Source organism: Sebastes umbrosus, chromosome 1, assembly GCF_015220745.1.
Source record: "Sebastes umbrosus isolate fSebUmb1 chromosome 1, fSebUmb1.pri, whole genome shotgun sequence".
Taxonomy (NCBI): domain Eukaryota; kingdom Metazoa; phylum Chordata; class Actinopteri; order Perciformes; family Sebastidae; genus Sebastes; species Sebastes umbrosus.
Genome location: NC_051269.1, coordinates 5,241,157 through 5,268,396, shown reverse-complemented (window position 1 = coordinate 5,268,396; position 27,240 = coordinate 5,241,157). Strand labels below are relative to the sequence as shown.

Genomic DNA, 27,240 nt, shown 5'->3' with positions numbered 1-27,240 from the left:
CCTCTGACACACCGTATGACTGACAGAACTGACAGTGCTGGAGGTGGAGAATCATAATGCAGTCAGATACCCCGTACAACACCTCATGCAACCTGGTGGACTGTGCTATAAAGGGTGTCGGCGTGGTTCAAACAAAGTGCTTGTTTGATCATCAAACAACATCTGAAAATTAATCTTAATTAATTTATGACAATTGAATAGATGAGTGTTTGACCAGTGCTTTGTTGAGATGCTGAAGAAAATACATTCCCCTGGAAGTCACTCTAGTTCTGGGCACCGTAAACAATACATCTAAATCTGACAATACAAAGTCTGTCTTGGTTTGCTGGTATAATATTAGTAATATGTGATTTAATCATATTAATCATATTGTGTGTTTACTCCACGATAAATGCTTTAGTCTCTCTCCCTCTCTCTGCTTCTTTTCTGGCTACAGACCCAAATATCTGAGGTGTGAGGTTTGAGAAGTCTCTAGAGATATTTGTGTTCAGCTTCTCATTGACTTTAGACCCGCAGCAGCAGCTGTTACTTGTTTACATGGAGATATTCAGATCTGACAGGCCAAGGTCAAATTGGCATAAGATGGTCTTAGGTGAGTTTATTTTACATCAACACAGCCAAACATCACACAACAGTGTTTTGTTCAGACACAGTATCTGTCAGGAGACATTTGCATATTTTTCAATTCCTCAGGGGGAGAAGCAGTCGGGGTGTTTGTGCTGCTTATTGATGGCAGCATTTTTTGGCACATCAGATGCTGTCGTGGCGCTCTGATCAAATCCCTCCTGCTCAGACGTCAGTCATTTAGAAGTGGCTCTGCTCTCCTGGTGGAGATCATTAGAGATAAAAAAGGAACACAATCAGGCAACGGCAACTCTGACTCTGAAATATACCCACAATTTCACACACTTGTCTTTCTTGGGGGAAAAAAACTCATCTGTTCAGACATCTGGTGTTTATGCCACGTTGCCATCATGACAGTTATTCAAGCATGTCATTGTAGAAATGAACGTCAAGCTCATATGTCAATCTTAATAGCAACTCTTTGGGCTTTCTTTATCAGTGGCTTAATGTGTGGCAAACTTGGCTTTTGTTGCCTATTAGAGGTCTATTTGTGGTAATTCGCATCAGTGATTGGTCAGGGCAAAGCTGTTCAGTTAGTCGCTTCAGATGAATAAAGCCTCGTCCACACTGGGAACGTCAAGAGCTCGTGGTGGCTGCGTTACCTGTTGTTTTTTATTTCGGCGTCCGTGTTAACAGGTTAGAGCAGCCACGCTCGTCTCTGCTAGAGATTCGAGGTCTCGCCTATTTTTGACGTGAGCTGCACAGAAACAACAGACAGTGAAACTGATCTATTGACTGTAAATTGACATCATACCAGGAACATTACTACAGTTTCAATGTCTAAACATCTGTAGAATATGTTACAGAGATGAAAAAAAGTAAAGACTTATTTTTAAATCAACACTTCCTGCTTTCATTTCAAAATAGAAGCCCTCAAGCGTTTTTTTTTCTGTGGACAGAATTCCTTCATTTGTTAACACAATGCTTTTATTCTGAAATATCTGCCCGACAGTGTTGTAGAACATGCAATGACTTGGGGAGCTCCATGAATGAATATAGTACCGGGTTTCAATTGTTGATTATTACTATTATTTACAAATTACCACATGTTTTTTTTACCTTTCTCTGTCTAAAATAAATATAAATGACATTTATAATGAAATGAAATGGCCATTATGAAAGGCAAACACTATGTAGAAAGAAAGGGCTGACAGCAGCAGACACGCAGCTGACATGCAGCTGAACCGCAGCTGGTGTGAACACCCGACGCGTTAATCACGCAGCCGCCACGCGTTTCCAACGTTCCCAGTGTGGATGAGGCATTAATGACAAGAGGTGTTATGGCCCTCAGGACACCAAGCAAAGGAGCTTAAATAATATAAAAGTGGCGCCTTCTTGCACTCTGAGAAAATATGTGGGAGGAAATGTAGTGAACACACTGGTGATATACAGATAGGTTAGTTTGTGGGATATCAGATGTCATTAAAATATATTAAAAAGATATGCCCGACACAGAGAGAACATACATGCACTTCAGATATAACCTTTGTTTGACTAAGATAAAAAGACATTTATGGAACACAGAAAACGTATCATTTGGTTACATGACAAAATGAACAATTTATCAGGAAAATGTTGATTATAGTTCCGTCTTTGGATTTGTTATGTGTGACTTGAACAAACACAGATGTCCAGATTAAGCAGGGATATGCTTTACTTTTGTCATACTGTACTTATTTAATTACCTTATGTTTTTTTATTCTTTAACACACAGTTTAATGGCTCCTGCTTTATTCTAACCATGAGCAAAATATTTCACAAAACGTTTAACCTGCATAGTAAAAACACACAGTAAGTATTCCTGTACCAATATGGGGTTTGGCCCATATTTACCCCTCAACAATGTCTTTGTTGTCTGTGTTTTGCCCTTAAATCTGACAAACACTATTTCTCTGCTTCAGAAACACGTATAATAAGTGGTGAGATGTGAGTACGCAGAACCTGCAGCCAAAGGCAGATGGAGCCGTCGAAAGTCAGTTTTTCAACATAGAAATCTACATAATAAATGTTACCAACGGCTCCGGAGTCTGTTGTAGATTACAATAAAATGAGTGCAATAAAAATAAAAAAAGCAATAGCAGTTTGTTTCAAATACTAACTGTAATCAACCCAACATGAATCAGTCTAACATGTAATATAAATCATTTCACTGCATCACCTCATATCACAAATGAAAATGCACTAAAAGAGTTTAAAAAAAAAAAATTAAATGTCACTATCGCAAAATAACTTATAAAGGTGCACGGTAAACTTTATGATCATTCAAAACCACAGATGTGGGGGCGCACAGCAGAACATAAATTGCATTTCCTCAGCTCAATATGCAAATTAAAAACACAAATAAAGCATGGATTAAAAACATATGAAACAACAGAAATATCTAGTTTGTGTCTGTTGTTTCAGGATTTCTTGGGTTTTAGGCATTTAAAGTGTGTCTAGGTGACTAATGGGGCCAATTTCTGAAATTGGTCCAGTATTGCCACTTTAGCGAGCTGCGAGGGCAGCGAGCAATGTCAATATAACGTCCACTAAAAGGGCTTGTTGTTGCCACTGACAGGCTCAAGTTGTTATTATAAATGTCTGACAACATTATGGAAAGGACCCTACAGAGAAATAAAAGTTTTTTCTTACCTTTCTCTTGATCCGGTCTGTTTGTTATTGTGTCCAAGTCTCGCTCGAGGAGAAGTCTAATTGTTAAATCTAATTATCCGTATACTCTGGCTCAAACAAATGCGGGCGGCCATCGAATTCAAAGACCTCATCCACATTGTGGAAATCCTCTAAATATTCAGCCGTGACATTGAAAATCTTTTAGATAACTCTAAGCTATGCTTTCTGTACTCGAACACAACAAACTCTGCCCGGCTGCCACTCACGTTTCCACCGTGGACGTATTCAACTATTCCACCGTTGTCTTCCGGCAACACTTCACCTCGCCAGATTTCCGAAGGACACTTTTACTTGAGCGAGACTCTTTCCATGATGTCAGACACTTATAATAACAATCAGAGCCTGTCATGGTAAAAACAAGCACTTTTAGTGGACCTGAATGACGGTGCCAGCTTGCCCCAAAAGCACCATATTGCAGCCTGTGAGCAGCTGCCGTCTACAGCGCTCTCTCTCAATACTGGACCAGTTTCAGAAATTGTTGTCCCTTTTAGTCAGTTAGAAACAAAAATGGGAAAATACCAAAGTTACCCTTTAAGATACAAACGTATAATCACACTATCCCGATCAAAATAGATTATGGGATGTTTCAGGGCAACATTCTCCGTACTTCTTCTCTTCCTACCTTCTGATTGGGAAAACACCAAACAGATGGTTAAAGTAATATTTCAAGTTCTCCAAAATTCTTATTTGTTGTAGCAATGCTTGGGCAAGTCTTTGTGCTGTCACAAAACTGGAGCCCTTATAACTTTGTTGGCACTTTTACTTTATTTACTTTTGAAGGTTCCCTTTCTGACGAGACCTTGATTTGGAGTTGAGCATGTAATTCAGTATCTACAGGCATTGTATTTGTCCTTTTTTTTGTTAAAAAAATATGAGCCGAGCGGAAAAAGTTAACTTAAAAGTTGAGCGTGTTAAGTTGACAAAGTAAAGTGAAACATTAAGGCACCGTGATTTAAAAGACTCTTCTTTATATAATCCACAATATGTGTTATGTTCATAAAGGCTGGAACAGGCGAGCCGCTCAGAGAGAGAGGACCAACCTGCACGCCCACACAGCCTTGAGTAGTGCTTCAGTATGTGTAAGCACCGTCTCTAAAACATTTGATATTGTTATGCAAATGTGAAGTGCAATAGGCTAACATAGATTTCAGAACAACATAACCTTTGTGGCTTCATATTTAGCTTCCTCAGCAAAACAGTCCAGGGTAAAGCCAGCAGGTGTTACTGTGTGGCTGTGTGTACGTGTGCATGTGAGATGCAACATTTTAATTGACAGCAGTGGTATTTCTCATGTCATCTTGAACTGTAAAATAACTATAATTTTCGACAGATAAATGTAGCAGAGTAAAATATCCAATATTTCCCTCTGAAATGCAGTGGAGGAGAATTATAAATAGATACTCACATAATGTTCTTATCCTGAACTGTTCAAGATGTCTCCATCACTTTTATTGTCCAAGTTTGTATGTAAATGTGAATTTAAGGGTTGCTTGTGTAGGTCACATAAACACAATACAAGATTAGTTTAAACGTTAAAATCAGTCTTTCAGGAAACAATAATAATCTAAAATCAAAGTTTAGCCTTTACTTACGATCACTTAATCGGCTCAATTTACGACCTCGAAGGAAGCACACGTGAGAAGTTATTTTTAATGTTAGGGGCGACAACACTTTTATCATCGGTCGGCAGCATTTTTCACCTTCAGAAATGTATCGACAACGTTACAAAGCTTGCTGCGCCATTAAAGTAATGAGAGTCGCTACCACGGACTATTCTGAGAAGCGATCATTACATCAATGCAGGAGAACTGTGTGCTGCTTAATATAGATTCTGCAGCAAGTGGAATGTGATCAGATGAAAGAGATCAGAAACAGTTAGAGAAAGATGGATTCGTGGAAAGACATATGGCAGAACTGGATACCGTACTGTGAGAATGTGTACAGTAAATTCCCAAATCTTCAAAATCATATTATAACATACATAAATTTGCATTAATAATACAGTATATGCATATGTATACAATGCATGATGATAACATATTTAGACACATGTACATAGTATAATTTATAGATAATTACGAAAAATGTATACAATCTAGTTGTCAATATTTATTCTTTCACTGCCCGCATAAGCAGCGCGGCTCACGTACCAGCTGTGTCTCTCCTAGAGATTCGAGATCTCACCTATTTTTACCGCGAGACGCGTGCGGTTCACAGCAACAACAGACAGTGAAAGTGATCTATTGACTGTATATTGGCTTCTTACCAGCAACATTACTTTAGTCTCAATGTATGTCTGTATCTGTAGAATTTGTCACAGACATGAAAAAAAAGTAAAGACTTATTTTTAAATGAACACTTCCTGCTTCTGTTTCAAAATAAAAGCCCTCAAGCAAAAAAAAATTATATGGACAGAATTCCTTCATTTGTCGACATGAGGCTTTTATTCTGAAATATTTACAGGAGAGTGTTGTTGAAAATGCAGTGACTTGTACGGCTCCATGAATGAATAGAGTACAGGGTTTTAATTGTAGATTATTACTATTATTTACAAATTCTTAACCTTTTTTCTGTCTAAAATAAATATAAATGACATTTATAATGATGTGAAATGGCCATTATGAAAGACAGACTCTATGTAGAAAGAAAGGGCTAGCAGCAGTGTATCCTATTCGGGGTCGAGGGGGGACTGGAGGCGATCCTAGCTGACATTGGGCGAAGGATTGTAAAAATCAAATATGACAAAACAAAGCCCATCAGTGGAATGTCAACTTGTACAAATTAGTGTTAAGGGTACATGGAAGTTGAGATATGTCTTACATGGTGGAAGTGAAGGTTGTTAATAGTCATTTGTGACAACTGTGAATTTGTGGTTTCTCTATCCCTATTCATCAAAAAGTAGAATCCTGAAACAGACATGAATAAATCAAACAGTTCAGAGATTCTGTCTGATGGCATTTAACCGAGCCAAGAGATAACAGTTTGAAAACTTGTGTTTGCTTTCTTTTATCATGATTGTGGTGGATTACCTTAAATGTGAGTAAAATATGTACAAAAACATCTGCCAACTCAATATCTAAATCCTTAATGTGAATGACAACATTTATTTACAAGATCAGACATCAACCTCAGTTTAAAAGGTTGAAAAAATAAACCACACAACCCAACTACAGTCCTGCTAATGCTTACACAGGTTGAAATGATTAATGGAAATGTCTCTAATAGAGCATTCTGCCGCATCATCAAATGTCTCCTAATCAATGAAATACACAGAGTATTGTATTGGTCTCATTGGAGCACAGCATGTATAGTGATTTGTGTGAAAACAAAAACTGCTCCATGAGACATTCAGTCACTGAGTTTATGAAATATGCATCATCTCCAAAATGCAGTTCAGGTCTGAAAAACTAGGAAAACATCAATCGAACATTTTTCAGCACAAATTACACAAACGTGCAATCTTCTTGTGTTCATCCCATAAAAGTAGTACTTTTCAATGTAGCTGATAAGCCAAACACAAACCTGAAAAAATTGTTTGATGTTTATTGATTGCTTTTTTCATGCTGGATGACTCATTTCTGGTAATCACAAGATTTAAAGTCATGTGTTTGTGTGATTCTTTGTGGAGAAACTCAGTTTTACAGATCTGTCGATTATATCAATGAATCAGTCAGTAGACAAAATTGTACGAGTGTTAGTCGATTACGAATTTCTTTGGTTGAGGACCGCTCTAATTATGGACTTGACCTACTATTTAGCAAGTCATTGCAATCAAATTGTGGACAAGATATCAGAAAAGGCAAGCTGCAGTATTCAATGTCAATTTCAACCAAATGTTACATATACTGAAGTTTCAGCATTGTATCAATTTATTTAATTACCTCCGCCAAGGCCAAAGGCCTAGGAAGAAGGTTATGTTTTCACAGGCGTTGGTTTGTTGGTTTGTTGGTTTATCCGTTTGCAAGATTACTCAAAAAGTACGCAATGGATTTAAATTACATTTTTTGGAGGGGTGGGGTGTGGCTTAATGAACAATCCATTCGATTTTGGTGGCGATCTGGACCATAATCCGGATTCAGGAATTTTATTTAGGATTGAGATCAGCCAGAACATTAAGACCTCTGGGTATAACACATGCTCAGTGTAGCTGATGATGCGTTGATGACGCCTGACCTCTTTCCTTCAGAGAGAGAGACAGAGAGAGAGCGGATTTAATAATTTCAGATACAATTGCAGAGTCATAGTATCTAGAAGGCGGCAAATGTGTTTGTAATTGTCATGCTTTTATATTAGTTGAAGGATGATCAACAATGCATTAAGACACTGTCATCAATGTGTGTGAATCAGAACGTACTGTCATCCAGCTAACAAAGACTCTTTCTTCCAAATACAATGTTTTCACCAATAACTGTGATGTGTTCATTTCATAAAATTCAATAAAACGTTGATATTGACTGGTGGCTAGTACAGTAGCATATAGCAGACCAGGACAATCAAATTACTCAGGTCTAGTTTGATGGACAGGCTGGGGTCTTAACCCAGTCTGCTCTCATTCAGGATTCCTGCATGCAGGGCCTTTTTCTCCTGGAGGCTCTCACCATTTGTGTCCATGACTATATTGACCGTTGGCTACAGTACCTATGGAGGGCTTGTTATCTGTTCCGTGGATGTGGATGGGCGCCGAGGTCAGGATGACCTCTCGGTCACCCTGCGGGGTCACTGTTTAATGAAAGCGTGTCCTGTCTGACGTATAGGGTTGCGGCCTGTGTGCCGTCCCACACCCAGTCGCCACGGGAGAAAATGGGGTTGCCAGAGGTTAATCAAGTGCAATTTCTTTCTCTCTCCTGCCTGATATGTCCTCGTCCACTTTGAGGAGTGTGTTCTGAAAGAGCTGTACACTCAGTTGCTCCGTATGTGTCTGGAATCCAGTGCTTCAAAAACCTACCCCTACTGTGTTTTGTAGTTCACTGTGCATGTGCAGTTTAAGGGCCGCTTTAGGAAGGTCCTGTTTGCAGAATAAGACACTTAGAAAATAGAAATAGAACAAGAGAGGGTGCAGTTAGTCTGGGGTTTCCTGAATAATTACTCAGATTACAATTATTGCTTTAAAATAGTGAAATTCACCTGCAGAAATGCCATCACGTGCAGTAAAAAGCCAACAATATTAGAATAGTTAAATCAGCTTTTTCTTAAGCTATCACGGTCTTCAGCAGCTGGTGGAGATGGCCCAGTTGTCATGGAGATGGATCTGTTGACATGCAAGCTGTTCATGATTTACCTATAATGATTTCATCCATAGCACTTTTAGAACTTATTGTTGACGTCGGATTATATGTTGTGCATGATAAGAAGTAGAATCTACACTGTGCTTTGCTCCCACAATTATTTTTATTAAAGTCCCCATGAAGTGGAAGTTGGAGCGTCTCTAACTGCTGTACTGTGATGAATATTTGGGTGGTGTAAAGTTACGAGAGGGATTTAAAGCAAATCCTTTTACATTTGGTTGGGCCGTTAAAATGTGGTCAGGTTTAAAGTTTAGCTCGATACGGAGCTACGGAGCAGAGGACTGTTGGCTCCACACACTCACCTCCGACACCTGTTGTTAGATCAGGAGGAGGACGAGGGAGAGATGAAACGGAAAATTTGCCGGTTTTCACCCGGCTGTGTGGTAACGTTACTGCACGTGCAGATGAACGCCTGAAGCTCTCTGCTCACCCGCTGGCAAAACTCCACAGGTCATTTTACGTGGTCATCTGGTGGATGTCCACAGCGTCTACTGCCGCGCTGCACTGACACAAAGTCGTTTGAAAATCGGTAGAGTTTCCCGTTGAATGAATTAGACCTCAGCCACATAGTTTTGGAAATGAAAACAGCATCATGGCCCACTGATATCCAAAAACACATCTCTTCCCGTCTCTCTCCATATTGCTCTGTTAGCCACTTCGATCAAAGAACTATATTGATTCAATCCACAAACGATTGGCTTGCTCGGCGCCAAAAGTCTCATTTGTTTGAATGAATTTGAAAGATGAATTCTCATCTAAGTTCCTCGGCTATTCCCTAACAGCCAACAACCTGTCAATAGTTAACAGGGCCTTATCAGAGGACCTCAGGCTACGGGTTGGTAAGTAGCCAGGTAGCTCGGTGCCCAACCATGCAGGGCCTTGTCAAGATTAAAATTTTAAAATCAACTCTAAAACGGACAGACAGCCAGTGAAGGGAAGCTAAAATAGAGGAGATATGATCATGCTTTCGAGATTTGGTTAAAAGTCCGGCGGCTGCTTTTTGGACACACTGAAGCCGTGTTATCACATTTTGGCCGAGGCATGTAAACACGGCATTACAATAATCCAGCCGAGAAGTGATAAAAGTGTGAATAACTCTTTGGAGATCATAAAATATAATAAAAGATCAAATTCCAGCAATAATTCTCAAGTGGAATTAACACGACTGAGCTTGCTTTTAACCATGGGACTCAAGGTTTGAGGTTGTGATCTAAGATAACAACAAAGTTTTTAACAGTAGGTACAAATGTTGAGTACCAAGACCAGGCAGAACCTGTCCATACGTGTGCTTGGGGCCTACAATAAGGATATCCGTTTTGGAGGAGTTAAGCTGAAGAAAAATTTGAGACATCCAATCCTTAATCGCAGCCAGGCAATTATGCACGGAAGATAACTTAGCTAAGTCTAATGGTTTGCATGACAAGTTGAGTTTCGTCATTGTAGCAATGAAATGAGATATCATGCTGTTTGATAACGTGACCCAAAGGGAGTAAATTAAGGGGAAATAAAATTGGACCGTGAATTGCTGACCAAGTGGCAGTATTTGACGATTTGGGAGTGAGAATGTGTGGGATTTTTAGAGAAGTGGCTGGACAGTGGCAGTCTTGGAAAAAGTCGGGAACACATCACTGTTGATGATTGAAAGCAGGCAAGGGGCTACCATATCTAGAACATCTGATAAGAATTTGGTGGGTAGTATTTTGACCAATGGACTTGATGATGGTGTCGTGTGAGATTGTTGCAATTAATTCTTGGAGGGTAATTTCCCTAAAAAATATGCAAAGCATCCGACTGAGGACAAGATAAGTCAGATAAAGATAAAGACTCTTGCTGTGCAGCATTTCAATCAATCAGATCTTCATCAGGCACACACCAGCCCCATCAAACATCACATTATATACGTATATCTCAAAATGATGGCAATCTGCAACATGTGGCCACACTGAAAAGCAGCTGGCTACAATCCGAGCCATCATGTATGCATTTTCATTAAGAAAGCATCTATCACAGCTGATATCAACTGGAATTCAAAAATATATAATAAACAGTCAGACAAAAACATTGTTGTTAAAAGTTCAGCATCAAAGTTCACTCTGATGAAGACCATGTAATACGGTTGAAATATCCTTAAAAGGATAGCCAGAGGACTTTAAGTAGAGCCTGCTCTGTCAAACAATTACTTCCAGAGTCAAGAATGGACTTTGATTGTTAATACTAGAATTATACAACAATAAAATAACATAAAATGATAGAGTGGGTGAAGCCGTCCGGATAAAAGCACATCTATAACAGTGTGCCTTGAGGCACACAGCCTTGATTACGATTAAGAAGCTTTCAAACTAACAGCATTGCATCGAAGCCCCTTTTCACTGTCCTGATAAACGATTATTTTAGGCCCCTACTGTGTGATAACAGCAATATTACAGGTTCATTCAATGTTACACTGTGCAGGATGGGTCCAATATAATCTTGATCACAATCTGTGTCAGAACGCAGATAAAGAAAAAAACATGTCTGCAAGCAGAGACACAATTTTTCACTGTTTCTTTTATAGATTTATAGTAGGCTACTGTTTGCAGTCAGACAAAACAGTACCAAACTTTAAATTTGCTGGGTTAATTTGGTGGACACGGGACAACGTAACAAGAATTTGCCACGGTGACGTCAGCCCGTTTTCTCGCTAGCTGCCGTTAGCCGGTTAGCTAACATGCAGGCCCAAAGCTTGGAGGAATAAAAACATTTGTAGCTGAGGCTAAAACTAGGGGCTATTACTGATAGGTGAACTGTGTCTGCCGTCCACTAATGTCTCAGTAATGTTAATGGCAAAAGGTAATGAACTTGCAATAGCCCGTTAACTCGCTAAAAGGCATTTGCCAGTTAGCCAACTAGCAGGCCAAACGTCTCCATTTTGGAGGGACCAGTCACTAACGCTAGCATTGCGGTACGTTAGCAGTGCGTTACCTACTAGTCTTAACGAGCCGCCTGGGTCTAAAATTCAGGCTAACTCTATCGGACATCCATTTAAGGCTAAAATAAAGGATTAGGTCAGCTTAAATTACAATACCAATCTGGCGCTATAGTCCCCGAACGAGTCAGCAAATATGCCCGGCGTAGGTAGCATCAGCTTACGGTAACAGTAGACAAGGGTTAACCTAACGTATGGTATACAAAAGCTGAACAACTCTTTCCAACTGTAGCAATATCATTATAGTCACTTTAGACACTTTTCGTGCTAGTAGCAGAGGTTCTTGTTCCCACAATGCAATGCGTCACGGGTAAAATACCTGTGAAGAATTGATACAGAAAATTCCATCATATTAACGCAGTACATCTGCCCGTATTTTTACGGACTTTTCTTAGAGTGTAGGTACATTCTGTTTCTTTGTGTAGCAAAGCTGCTTTGTTAATTAAAAGAAGCACCCAATAGTCTCACTTTTCTTTCCAATCCAAATTGTATTATTAAAACTAATGTCTGTGCATAGAAGCAAAGAGGGCTGGCACATAAATCAGAGTAAATGATGTATATTGTTAGTCATCTATTTTATTTATTAGATATGCCATTTGTGGCAGCAGAACTAGATCTCCAGAGAAAGTGAAATACACCATAGATTATTTGTTCATTTACAAAATGATGCTGTTCTGTCTTCTGTCAAAGTCCAGATGTTTATTTGAAGGCATCCATCTCCTGAAATTCTATCTAATGATCTAAATGCCGTGAATAGAATTAAAGTGGGGAAATATTGAATGCTTTACTTTACTGTCTCAAAATGGTCAAACTTTTTAAGATATTGAATCATTCAAAGCAACAATGACTTACAAAGCATGGTCCAACTGCCGGGCAACACTGCCGACGGCTACTTCGCTGAACTTCTGCATCTCTCACGCGTGCGGTGTTCACACAGTGGTGTTGCTGCTGCTGTGCATCGATTGGTCGATGGGAAAAAATTCATAAATTAAAAATTCTGCATGTTATCTCTAGACTAATTAAATTGCCCACAGTGCACTCTACCTGATAGCCTAAATTAATTATAAATAAACATACAAATCTATTTGCAGCATCTCTGAACTCTAAAAACCGACATGCAGGTTTATTTAAAAAATATATCCACAATTACACCATTTATGCTAGAGCTACCAGAAGCTCTAATAACAGATATTACTGTCGGTTATTCAACTTCCCAATGGTCCTTGAACACATCATGTGTGACAAACGCTTCTCTCAGGAAAAACAACCACATCAAATCTTAAAATTGTGACGTTTCATGAAAAACAGGAGATGTAATTTTAACCTTCCATAACCGTCACCACTCTGTGTAATAGAACATGTGTCAATTTGATCATAAATGTAGTTATAGAGATATTATGGTTAGTTGTTGTGTCTTACCAAACAGCTACTGTGGTGATAATGTAGATGCTAGGGGGCTCATGCTAGCAAGGTGCGGCTGTGCTCAGCTCGTGATTGGTTCGGTGTGTGGGCGCGACCTTGATACCATGGCTCCAACATGGCTCCAATGAGGTTCCACTGTGAGTAAAATGCCACAGACTCAAAGCCAACACATCCATATTCATTTGATATCCCGAAAATAGAATGAGCCGCCGCAGCTGCTTGCAGTTACATTATAGACAAAAAGACCCACCGCACCCACCCGACCCTTTATGAGAGCCAATCCGCACCAGTCCTACCTGCAAAAAGATGTATTAATCAACTGATCCCAACACATCAACTTCATGCATATGGTAGCACAATTGTCAGGACTGATGTCTGAGAAACAAGGACAATGTGGGCTGGATCCACATATGACCGAGGCTGTCCCGAGCAGAAGAAAGGTCCCATGTGGCTAGCCAGACTTTGTGTCTCAGGATGTAGCGGTTGGCACTGGTCAGAGGTGCGAAGGGGTGTCGCCCGGGCCCCGATCCAGGTTTGGCGACACCAGCAAATATATGCCTTGAGCTACAGCCACCCTAACATAATTTGAATGTTTGATATTCATCCATTGATATCATAAACTGATTGTCTGATAAATGACAATGTTTGTCCGACAAATATTAATGTGTAAAACCAGAATGTTAGATATCAACAATTTAGTTTTGATTTAAAGAATTTTGATGGAAAAAAGATACATCATTTTAGTAACCATTAAATAAACAACACAAATCAATCCGTCTGTCTGTCTGTCTGTCTATCTGTCTGTCTATCTATCTATCTATCTATCTATCTATCTATCTATCTATCTATCTATCTATCTATCTTAAGTTAGCTATTTAAAATGTGTTTGTAATCCTAAATTTGATATCAAATGTTGTATTGAAAAATGAACAAAAGCTCCAATGGCCTAGAATATAATAAGAACCGAGGCACACAGCCGTCGTGTCATTATAGCGCCCGATTCCCCCAGTGTTTGCTTTAGACAGTAGTAGATGAAGACACACGCAGAACATTAGTATTCACGGACATGTTCATCACTGTCAGAGCAAGCAGGGTTTCTGTATCCACACTGGCAGCTCTGCAACTGAGAAGAGGAGCTGTACTAAAGAGGTTTAACACAGCTCAACAGGGAGGCACACAGTACACACATAACACACAACCCAGCAAATGTTTGGACATCAGCTCAGCCACTAGTAGAGGGGCCACTGGGGCACCACAAGACTCGAAACCCACTTCTCCCTTTTTATTACCATCTTTCTATTTCCATGGTCACACTAATGTGGATACAATTTTTTTATTCTTCTTCTAGTCTCATTTGGTTTTCTTTGAAGTAAAGGGAGAGGTTTGAAATGTCACAATTTATTAAATTACACCAGCCTTCATTCAACTGTGTAAAAACCTGGGCATTGCATAATATTGAAATGGACTGGGTGACATGTTAGTGTTTGAATGTTATGTTATCAGTGTCACTTCCTGAGATAGGAGTTCTGCCAAGATAAATGACTGCTTATTGCAGTTACTGAGATTTCCAGGGTGTCAGTGAACATGTTATGAGCTTAGAAGCATAGACTGTATAAAAGAAGCGGACATAGCCACCATGACGTCACCCATTGGTTTGTGGAATACCGTTTTGAGCCTAGAGTTTGGCATTTTGGCCGTCGCCATCTTGTTTTTTTGGAGCCAGAAGTGGGCCAGGTACCCTTAGCATAGCAAACGCTAAGTTACCAGCTAATGCTATCACTAGCTAGTTAGCTTGGTTAGCAAGGTGCATCCTTAATTCTGTTTAACTATGATATGAATTACTCTATGGGGTTTTCCTACAGCATTCGCTGACTTTTCCACAACATGCTAGCAGGGGACTGCTGTGACGGTTTTGCGCGGGTGAGAAACAAAGGTTATGTTATTGTAACCCTAGATCTATAAGCACAAGCTCCGCCCTTTACTGGACTCTATGGGTACTGTGGGTAGAGTCATCAAGGTGCACGGAAAGGTGTATCATGCCCAGAGGGGGGATCAGGTGCAACACAACTGACAAGCACACCCCACCCTTTTCACCAGTCCTGTGTTGTTCCAGGGAGATCAGAACCTGAGATTTTCAAGAGATAAAACCGTATGAATGGACAAGGTGTTGACCATGACGCCGCCATTCATATGTTCTCGACACTCACCTCATAGAACAAGGCCGCCAACACTGCAACGTTGTGTGTAGAGTGTGCGCGGACCACAATGGGAGGGTCTTTTCCCGCCTGCTTATAGGCCAGTTCGTGTCATCATCATCTGAAAACAAAGCTGTTGCCTCAGCAGGGATGACCAGAGACAGTAGTGGATTGTTGGTGGATTGTTGGTGGCTTTGACAGTGTTGTTCTGAGCTCTGGGCCATTCTCACCATAGCGTAGCATCACATTGAAGTGTTAGAAGTGAAACAATTGCTTCTGTCGTTGAATCTTTGGGGCAGTGCTCGGTAGGCTGGCAGGCTAATGACAGCTGAATGTCGCTCTTTGCGGCCTGCGCGAGGCACTCGAAGCAGGCATCGTAAAAGATCCTTCCCGACAAAGAGGCCGGGATATGACGCGATTCTAGAAGCGACCCTGTTCGTGGAGTGGTATATCGCCGTTCGCTGAAGATAAAGGAATGTCCGATGGCGTTGGACGATGTCTTATATACTGTGGGTTCTGCACGTATTTGGGTCCTGATTGGCAGGCTACGTTTATGCAAAGTTCAATAGGCGAATGCGTGCTTGTTATTGGATGAGAGCATTACCCATAGAGTCCAGTAGAGGGCGGAGCCTGTGTGAGTTACAAGTTGCCTCCAAGATCAAGCAGGAGTGAACTGACACAGAGGGATGATACGTTCAAGGCTTGGAGGGCGGCCGAGCACAGAGATTGCTTGAGCTGATCTGAGCCAGAGTTATTAGCAAAATCAGAACCGTATAATCGTGACTATGCAGACCCCTGACACTGAGTCCCGACCCCTCCCAAGTGAGGAATCAGCACACCAACCACTAAGTGCGTGGTGGTCAGCTGGAGTGACTTGTGGTGCTTGGCCGTAAAGTGGACTTAAAGTTAATGGTTGAAGCTCTATACCTGTGTGATGGGGCGCTGCAGAGGAAGTGGAAAGAAACAGCCACGAGGCAGACATGGTGGCAGGTGGTGGTGCCAAGGGCCATGCGGGAGATGGTGCTCCAGACGGTGCACGGAGCCCCAGGATCTGGTCACTTTGGGGTCGCCAAGACACTCCACCGCCTCTGGCAGATTCTACTGGAGCCATTATAGGAGGGATACTATTATTGGTGGGCTTAGCACTTGATAGATTAGATAGCATTAGCTGCCTAATAGTAATCATTAAATACTGGTAGAACCAAACCTCCATCCTGAGTGGGCCTAAATAGAGTTTTTTTTGTTTGTTTGTTTGTTTTTTTATATATATATAATCTGTGTTTTTATAACCCCAAATAAATTCTAAATTGATTGTCTCTAGCTTCCTAAAATAAATCAGCCAAAATCAGTATCGGTAGATTTTTAAAGAAAATGTCAGTAGGGATACAAAGCTTGATGGCATTGACTCTGACTTTGTCTCACGGATAGAGACAAAGTCCTCTGGTATTCAATATAGCGCTTTAATTTATAAATACCTTCTAACAAATTTAATTTGAGCAATTTGTTTCAGTTTTTTTTTAGATTTGAAGTCCTAAATATGTGATATGCTCTTGAACAACCTCAACAGGGCAATCCTTTAAAATTGTATTTTCTCCAGTAAACATAAGTTTAATCGGAGCCCAATTTATTGTGTAACCACAAATTTTACTGAGTGATATAACATATTGTTAAAGATAAGGAATGCCCTCTCCAGGGTTCATTAAGGTAACAAGTAAATCATCTGCGTAGAGCGTAACAAGACAAAGTTGTTTGCCAAAGTTTCTAATGCTATATTAAAAAACAAAGGGGACAGGTAATCTCCCTGTCTCTCACCCCAATATAGAGTAAATGGTTCTAAAGAGATGTTATTTGTTATGATAGAGGGTTTAGGAGAGCGATAAATCATTTCAATCCAGTCCACAAAAATCTTCCCGACTCCAAATCTCCTCAAGGTTTTAAATAAATAAGGCCATTCTATAGAGTCGAAAGCTTTCTGGCCATCCAACGTCACAACAAATGCTTGAGTGTTTTTACTCCAGTCAGAATATAATATATTCAACAAAAAACAAACATTAAAAAAAGGAAAGCCTGTCTGGAATAAAGCCAGCTTGATCCAGGTGAATAATTGTTGCTATGTGTTTACTTAATCTGGTGGCCAGTACTTTTGTTAAAATGTTATGATCAACATTGAGCAAAGAAATGGGCTTATAATTAACCGGATCCATGGGATCTTTTCCATTTTTCAATATCAAACATATGTTTTCCTCATAAAGAGAATGTGGAGGGTTTTTTTCTTGTTATTGAGTCATTTATCATCCTGCGTTAGAAAGGTATTAAAATCTAATGAAACGCTTTATAAAACTCAACTCCAAACCCGTCCGGTCCGGGGCATTAACCTGTGGGGAATGCCTTAATTGCTTCTACTAACTCAGCGACAGTCACCTTTCTCCTGTACAGATTGTAAAAAACCCTGAGGCAAATTTGTGATTTGTGATATTGGGCTCTACAAATAAAAATAACTTGACTTGACTTTCCAACAAATTCTGATAACTCTCATTTAGACGTGGCAAAGTTAAGGAACTAAGGAACTGAATTTGTCTCTGTTGCTGTGGAAGCAGATTTATAGAGGTTGGAGTCAAGTTCTTTAAACGTTTAAGCATTTTTTTTACTGTACTTTATGGATAGCAGTCTTTGCCAGCTCTCCTTTAAGTTGACTTGAGAGTCATTTCTGAGGTTTATCACTTAATTGAAAATGTTATATTCAGATATCAATTGTAGAATCTTGTCATAGTCAGACTCTAGTAGAGATCTTTTATATATTTGTTTTATTGAAAAATGTATATTTCAATTTCTTTCAGTCTTTTAAGTTTTGCTTTGTTTCCCTGCGCTCTTTAAGTGTTTCCCAGAGAGTAAATTCTGGAACTTCTCGATTATCATTGATCTCTAAAAATTCTGAGATTTGTAGTAATGTACTCTTTAAAACCTGGTGATGGCAGTAGTAGAGGGTTGAATCTCCAATTATATTTTGTGTTGGAAAGGAGGACTGTAGCTGCAGCGTAACGGGACCATGGTCGGAGATTAGTATATTATGACAATGTGTGTTGATAATAATGGAGATTGAACCTGAGTGTACAGATGAAACAGAGAAAAGAAAAAGAAAACTGAGCTGAAAAACACCAAGCAGCGCACCTCTCCCCACACCTCTCCAAACATCCGCACTCACACACACTCACACACACAAACAGAAAAAAAGAAGAAATACCCCGTAGCCAACGGGGAACTGTTACTGTTTTCAAAGTTGCTGCATATGTGACTGTCCCAAAATGATCCTTAAAATGTCTTTGGTCTATTCTAAAGTAGACAGCAGAATTCATAGGAGCCACGACTACTCCATGTGCCTCTCACCAGCGCCCCCCTCTTGACATACTTCGAATGAATCTCTAAGGTACAATTGAAATTCACAAGTGGTCCAGACCTTTTGTACAAGTTATATATATAAATATATATATATAAAAAAAAAATCTCCCTCTCACCCTCGTGGGGTGGTATCCGTGTCTTCCTCAAACTCGGGTCCTCTACCAGAGGCCTGGGAGTTTGAAGGTTCTGCGCAGTATCTTAGTTGTTACTAGGACTTCGCTCTTCTGGACTGAGGCTTCAGATTACTCTCCCAGTTTGGGGGTCACAGCCCCGAGTGCTCCTACTACCACGGGAACCACGTCAGCCTTCCACATTTGTTCCAGCTGTTCTTTCAACCCTTGATACTTCTCAACCTTTTCATGTTCCTTCTTCCTGATGTTGCTGTCAGCTGGTATCGCCACATCTATCACCACTGCCCCCTTCTGCTGTCTGTCTACCACCACTATGTCCGGTTGGTTAGCCAGAAGCTGCTGTATATATAGATATATATAGCCTGCCTTTTTCCACAGGGAAAAAAAAAGCAAAAAACAATTGTTTGACTTATAATGACTCATAATAACTCGGCATGAATTTGGAGTTTTAAATATAATACCTAAAATAAAACATACAATCAAATGAAATGAATGCGAAAGTAATATTCTGTTCAAGATCACCATTATCACAGCTTGCTAATTTACTGAGATTTTATGTTTTCTATCGAGCAACCTCTGACTTCTCACCTTTTTGTCACAGGTGAATAAAGTTTCAAAAATGTTACATGCCATGAACTTAAAGTTCTCAAAGTTAAACGAAATAGCGTTTGGAAGATTGCAGTGTGTGATGTGTGCAAACAAAACACTAAACCGGCTGTTGGAAGCCTCTCTAAAGGAACAGAAGAGGCTGTTCTTGATGAGTGGGAGGGACATGCCACGCCAAAAATGTGTTTTCAATTTCTCATTATGGGATACTGTGTGAAGGATGAGGAGTCAAGCTAAAAAAAAAATGTTGTTACCTCCACTGGACCAACACAATCCATTCCAGTCTTGAGTGGATGCTCATGACAGTGTTGGGAAATATAATCATAGTTTGTAATGTTTAAGGACTCTAATTATTGTCATCTCAAATCTGCAACTGCCATTCCTTTTAGTATTATTTTGAACAAATGTAAGAATTTCACTGAATAGAAATGACATAATACAATAATAATGTTTCTAAAAAATGTCCAAAAAGAGCAAGAAACAGGAACAGAATGCACTGACAAACAATTTATTTTGTTTGTCAGGGTTGAAGGGTGGTACCAGGTTTTTAAATTGTGTTCATGAAGAGCACTTGAGTAAATTTAAATGTACTAATTTACTTTCCATCTTCCGAGATGTATTCCCCGGTCACATGACAGGCTTTTTCTTCAGCTTGGTTAAAGGCCTGCCCCGACAAGCTCTCCACCCAGGGTCACATCTGTTGGGAGTGGAGCCGCAGGGCAGAGATCCAGCCAACAAAACAGGACAGTGCTGAAAGCAGAACTGTATTGATGTAATGACCCCCCTGGTGCTTTTAACTCGCAGACGTGTTAAGAGTGAGAGACAGCAAACTATGCAGGCCAGAAGCCACGTGAGGTGTTTTACATGAAAGAAATTAAGTAAGAAATTAATATCACAATCTCACTGTATTTTTTCACTCGGCCGAAACATTTTAGTTTTCCATATTAGACGAAAATATTTGCAAAAATAGCACGCAATGGACATATATATCTCAAGGACATATAGTTCTTCACTGAGCATGTTGTGCTGTTTGTTTTATGTTTGTAGTCTGGCATACAAGACATTTCATTTCAGGATCCTGGCCTCTGGGACTGGCCTGCAGATCAGCGCTGTCTAAACAATAACTGATTATGACATCTCCCCATGTGCCGCCCTGGCAGTTGAAACTGGGCCCCATGCTGCTCCTTCTGATCCTGCTTAATGGGTCACAGAATCTGTACATGATTTGATTTATTGGGGCAATGTATAGAGACATATCAGGGTCAAAATAAAAATAAAAAAATGTAATTAATAGTTAATAAAAAGGTAGTGTTTGAAATTGAAAGATGTATCAATTTTCAATCCCCATGATATAATAACAGATTACCAATCCCAAAAATAAAGTACATTTTACATCAAAATAAGATATATATACAGAAACAAAAAGATAACTACATTGTGGGTCACATAATTTTGGAAGATAATCAATTGATTTGACTAACTCAGACTGCTGAATCCTCAAATTATCTTCAGTGAGTTTGTCCTTCATCACTTACCACGTAAGTGATGAAGGACCACGTTTGTATAGGGATCTGTTCACGGACAGTATAAACAGGAGGAATGACGCCAGTGACCAATAACTCTTTCGATGCACATTATGGGTATGTTGGTATTGTTTCAAGACAAACTTGAAAACATGGGAACCTATACTTTAATAAAACAAAATATTTGGCTAAAATTTGAATTCACTGATGGTAGAGAGAAGTAGTTATGAATGATAACTCTGGGTCCAGGATCACAGGTGGAGTCGTCTATAGTGGTCTCTGTTTGCTTAGTCAATGCATTTGTCTACTCTTGCCTATAAGACATCATTTCATTAACCAATGACCAACTGACCAAACACAAAATGCATGTGCATATTTAGTTGAACTAATCATGTGCAGAGGATAAAGTATGTGCCCACCATTGCAGAGACCCGGTAGTGTCACATTGAGCTTGGTTTAAACTACATCCAATGCAAGTGACATCATGGGATTACGTCAATTTGTGATGTGTTTTATTTTGTGCCATTTTAGTTTTGGATACATTTCACACAATTCTTCAAGGCCAGGTTCATAATATTGAATAGTAAACCAAACATACAGGAGCAACGTTGTTGTGACATCGCACTGTTACACTGTTGGTTTTTGCAGTTGCAGAAGCACGATCGAGAAGATGAGGACGCTCCCTCCAGATGGAGATCGGAAGAGGAGATGGCAGCAGAAGCTTCAGAGTTGAGGAAACAGCTTGAGAAGCCCTAAATGGTAAAAAAAAAAAAGGGGGGAAAACATTACCTGACTAATCCAAATAACACTGGCTGTCGGTCAACCGCTGTGGTCTGGTCTGAAATATCTCATGGATTGCCATACAATTTTGTACGGACATTCATGCTGCTGTGGATGAATCCTAATTACCTTGGTGGTCCCCTGACGGTTTTTACCAATCCTTTGAAATATCTCAACATTTACTCAATGGAGTGGCACAACATTTTGAACAGACATTATTGTTTCCTTTGCAAAACGTGATGAAGTGCCCACTATAGGTCAGCTATCTCAGCTCAGAGCACCATCTAGTGGGATGCGGAGGTACTGCCAAATGGTTAGACTAAATAATTATTTTTTTTTGGTAATGTATAAAGCTAGCTATTTTTATATCTAAATGTGCTCAATAATTCACATAAATAAACTAAAGACCATCATATGGTGGAATTTGCAATTACCCCTTCTATCTCCCTACTTCCGGCACCCTTGCTTGGACCACACCCATCTTCAAACTCAACCTTCATTTTGATCTCAACTATACACCAGTAAAGTTTAATGATTGTATCTCTCACGGTTGTGATTACGGGTGAAACGGATCACAAAACTCACGGTTTGGATCGTATCACGGTTTTGAGTTTCGGATCAAATCGGCAGATAAAAAGGGAGCAAATCTAACTTTTAGAGATGCCACGATCACATATTTTGTTGCCGCAGGTACAGATTGCCGATCGTGAGTCTTATCGGCTGATACAGATTGTTTTTAAATTTAAATATTTTTAAATTTAAATATTTTTAAATTTAAATGTTTTTAAATCACTGATCAACTCGCGGCTGGTAAAAACGGAAAATTAAAATTAATAATTTCAGTGACCAGTTTGAATATCACCACGGCAATCATATGTTTCACTTCCTCCATGGTTTCCTCCTCAACTGTAGTTGACAAGAATTCTGGTCTTAATCACAACCATCCATCCTCCATCCATTATCGGGGGTGGGGGGCTGGAGCTGATCTCAAGTGAAGGCGGGGTTCACCCTAGACAGGTCGCCAGATTATCACAGCATCCAACAACCAAAATCCTATCAGACAGGAGTCCCTAAAGAGAAATCTTATCAAATGGGGTTCCGTGACCTAATATGTATCAATTCAGGGGTTGAGAAGCACTGCTCTAGAGTGCCGTTCCAGTGGAGAAAACATGATGCAGTGCCCTCTAACGTGGCCTTAAAATTAAGAAAATGCAATGCAGTGCCATAAAAGCTGCCCTACATGCTAGCCCCCGCCCCTCAGACACTGGTGAAGATGATGAACTTTAGAACTGCATCAGTATCGTGAGCATGTTAGCATCTAGCTAAAAGCACCACTTTGTCTATGCATGTCTGCAGACTCGTAATCCTACTGTTGTCTTTTTGACACCTAAAGTAAAGGGACTTCTGGCATAAGAGGCCCGTTTTGATCAAAGTTCAATTGTTTATCAATCAATAGTTTTAGTGTCTCTATTACATTGTTATATGCTTCATTAAAAGGCATTATTATATTTCACAAAAAATAATGTGTATACAATCATAAACCATAGAATGTCAAATGTGTTTTTTAGATAAATACAAATTATATTCATACTAGTTCTTTTAGTTAATACTTAGATGTGGAAGTAATCCCTTGGTAACTATATAAAAATGTGATAAACAATGATAAAAGTATTAATCCTATAACACTGTTTTTACTATTGAAACAGCATATATTCCTAGTGCTGCTGTATTGACCCCAGTGCTGTAATACTCACACTGGCCACTGTAACTCACAGTTCTAGTGATGTCATGTAAATTCCAAGCAACCTCGCAGCTGCAGGGGGGCCAAAACAGGGAATCTGGCAGAGGAGGTACCAAGGTCATATGTATGGCAGAGGGTATATGCTGATTAGTAAGACAGAGACCAGTAGAATTGAGGAATACTACAATTTACGATGACAGGAAAAGAGGGGTGAGTTCTTTGTTCCAAGTATATAAGGTTATGATGTAAAGACCGCGGGCAGTTGCGTCCGGACAGACGTGTCCGGACCTGCTCGGGTTTTGGTTGTGTTTGTGTCTGTTGATATTAAACACGATGAAAACTCTGCTTCTTGCAAAATACTTGTACAGCATTATGTGATTCATTTGAGTAACCTGTGTTGACTTTCTGACATCATTAAAATTGAACATTGAAGAATATTGAGCTGGGATCTCTGCCGTTCTTGGCCCAAGGCTTGAGATTTCCAGACTCAACATTATGAGACAGATGTGAAGATTTAGTCACAATTATGAAGTTTAATCACATGTTTGCACATTTGATATTTCAAACTACACGAGTGTCAACTCTATGAAGGATTTTATTGTTATTTTATCATGATTTTCTATGTTCCACATTTTTTCATTTCCCAACTCACAATTACTTTTGGAAAAACTTAAAATAAATATGAACTGAAACTGTGTTTACATTTCTGTCCAGGATGGTGTTCTACACTCCACATCAGAGTCAGCAGTGGACTGGACTGGACTGGAGGATTACAGGGACACCTGACATTAATGTGGACCTTTACCTTCATTTCCATAGATTTGATGTGTTTCTTTTCTAAAATAAAATGCAAATAAACAGCTTGTGAGTACTGGCTACCATTCTTAGAAACAAATCTAGCCCGTGAACGCAGACTTTGACCAATCACAGGTCATTTGAGAGAGAGAGCGTTCCTATTGGCTGTTCATTCAACGGAGGCAGCTGTCAATCACTCGCAAGCTACGACCAAACGGTCAAGCTAGGCAGCGCTGATCAAATATGATTCAATATTCTGTTACTGTAATGCCTATTTCTCTCCTCAAATGTTTTCAGAAACATCTTGTAGTGTACTGTTTAGCTGTAAAATGAGAAAGTTTGTGACCCGGCAGCCATGTTGAGATCAAGTTGAAGAAATACAAAACACCGCCCACCAGCCGGAGCACAGCCAATAGGAACGCTCTCTCAATGAAATGACCTGTGATTGGTCAAAGTCTCCCGTCACGGGCTAGATTTTCTAAAGCCTGAAAACAGAGCCATGAGGAGGTGCAGAAGTCTAGTTATCTCTCAGAACACTTGAATTAAAATTAGCTGAAAAGTTATTATGGAATTTTTGCCCAATGATGCCAACAATATTCTGCCTACTGAAGCTTTAAGTAAGTAGTATAATATGGTGTGTTTGTCAGCAGGTCAGTATGTACAGTATGCAATGTGAGAGGTGTGTGTGTGTGAAACAAACTACAAACGAATGGCAAATCAGTCGGGCCCAGGGAAGAGACTGACAGGATCTTGCAGATTTGATTTATAGCCTCCTGAGCCTGCTCAGGTGTGCCGCCTCTCTGACGAGGCCTTTCAGGTGCCTGCAGCAGCAAAGGGGAGGACACAGTCAACAACAAGGAAAAGGAAGGGCCAACCCTGAGGCCGTCACATCTTCAATACAGCGTGATGTTCATTTAGTAAATGATGGTCCCATTTAGAGTCAAACAGACGAAAAAGCAGGGGATGCTTTAGGGCGGGGCTACCTTGTGATTGACAGGTCGCTACCACAGTGTTGTCTGGTCTTACAAAGAGTTGTCCGTGCTTTCGTTTTACATCTTGAACCCTTTTACAGTGTGTTTTCAGTTCATGAAAGTTAATTATATTCTTTTTGGTCGCCTAAAATTGTCTTATTTATCGTTCGGTTGTACTTAGCTCCACCCTCTCATGTCACTTCTTTTTGCAAAAGACCAAGATGGTGACGACCAACTATCAAGATGCCGAATTTGAGGCTTCAAAACCATAGTCCCCAAACCCATGGATGACGTAACGGTGACTACGTCCACTTCTTATAAAGTCTATGTGAATTATATGAAAATTTTGGCAAATTTTTCTTGGGCGCTACCCACATAATCAGCTGTGCTGCTCATCCCACAAATGCATGATCCTTACAAGTTGGACATCATTGTGAAGGTAAGTAAACAGGCTTTCCAACGATGTAAAATACAATGACCATTAGCATTGTAACAACAGAGAAATAATCCACCAAACACAAGTTTCCGAACTTTTTTTTCCCAGTTTATATATAGTTTGTTTTACATAATAAATACCTCTCTCTGTGTGGAAAGAGGATTAAGCAACCTTTTCATCATACACATGATTTTTACATCTGTCCTGAGACATCTTCAGTGTTTCTGGACATTATAAGCAACATTCGGCCATGTTTTAAAGGTCCCATATTGTAAAAAGTGAGATTTTCAGGTCTTTTATATTATAAAGCAGGTCTAAGTGCTTTGTAAATACTGTTAAACTATCAAAACGCTCAATATACGGGAAATACACACAGCCCGTATTCAGAAATTGTGCGTTTGAAACAAGCCGTTAGGATTTCTGTCCATTTGTGATGTCACAAATATACAATATGTTACGGTTTTAAACGTAGACATTGTAAATGTGTCCCAGTTTATTTCCTGTTGCAGTGTATAACATCAGCTGACAGGAAGTAAACATGGACCCAAACTGTTGCCTAGCAACGCAATTCCATTGCAATTCCATTGAAATGCACTAAAACGGAGCGTTTCAGACAGAGTAAAAATACTGGTATATATAGGCAGAAAGTATGAGGAAAATAAAGTTTTTTTTGAACATTGCAGCATGTGAACATGTTCTATTAGAAACACAAAATACAAGTATGAACCTGAAAACGAGCATGATATGGGACCTTTAATGTCAAATAAGGACATTTTATGCTTTATATGTGCAGCATTGAGTCCTTCTGTTGGGTCACAATGCTATGGTTCAGGCTGATCTGTACTAGAAATGTAAAGAAGTCTCTGCATATTAAACATGCGCAGACACAATATTAGAAATCTAACTCTGTTTCCTTTTCTTAAAGCAGAGCAGTTTTTTTGAAAGGCGAACAGGAGGAGTGGGTGCAGCCAAATCCCACATCTATCTTAAAAGCTGCTTAAATTAATTAAAAAGACATAATGTTAGTCAAGATTAGGGATGCTACGAAGGGGGGCCGTGTGCCTGTGTTACTTTGGAGGAAATAAAGCAATTATGAATGTCTTCACGGAGCTGGCCTCGGCCATGAGTGCTCCAGATGGAACTGTTGCTCGTGGCTGTTGCACCCATGAGCCTGTGTGTTGTTACGATGGCTCTTAAAGCGTCCTCCTCGGAGAGCATTCGAGCAGTGGAGAGAATACAAAAGTGACAAAAAATCGGTATAAAATCCCCTAACAATGTCAGATGTAAGGGCCTCCGAATAAAGGGAAGCAACTTCTTTCATTTCCTCTCCATTTTCTTTTGATACCTTTGAACAACTGCATGAGATAATATAATATTAGAGTTTTTAATCAAATAGATGCCACATGTCATACTTTTTGTGAGAAGGCAGAGGTCTGGAAAATAAGTAGGCTAACGCATAATTTGCACTGGACCCAAACTTAAAGTCGTGATCATTAACCTTTCCTTTACATCAAACCCCATTTTTGATACTGCTTGCATATTCAGCAATAACCATTCAATGTGTGCGGGGCTTTCACACCAAAATCAGGAGTTAGATAATGTGCAGAGAAAAGCCATTCGTTCCAAAGGAGACAGCAACTGCGCAAACCATAGCGGCGCACACTATACGGATTTTCCGCCAGGTTATTTGGCCAATTCAT

At 39.8% G+C, this 27,240-nt stretch overlaps 1 protein-coding gene across 2 annotated transcripts in view; it reads left to right on the top strand.

The window, feature by feature from the left end:
• fhit (fragile histidine triad diadenosine triphosphatase) overlaps nucleotides 1-24,206 on the top strand; it is a 350,019-nt gene extending 325,813 nt beyond the window's left edge. For both annotated transcript variants that reach the window (XM_037774213.1, XM_037774208.1), the window contains exons 8-9: nucleotides 21,466-21,576; nucleotides 24,053-24,206. In XM_037774213.1, coding sequence (XP_037630141.1) covers nucleotides 21,466-21,573 — 108 coding nt within the window. In that variant the 3' untranslated portion in view covers nucleotides 21,574-21,576; nucleotides 24,053-24,206. The remainder of the gene's footprint in view (nucleotides 1-21,465; nucleotides 21,577-24,052) is intronic.
• Nucleotides 24,207-27,240: the final 3,034 nt, after the last annotated feature.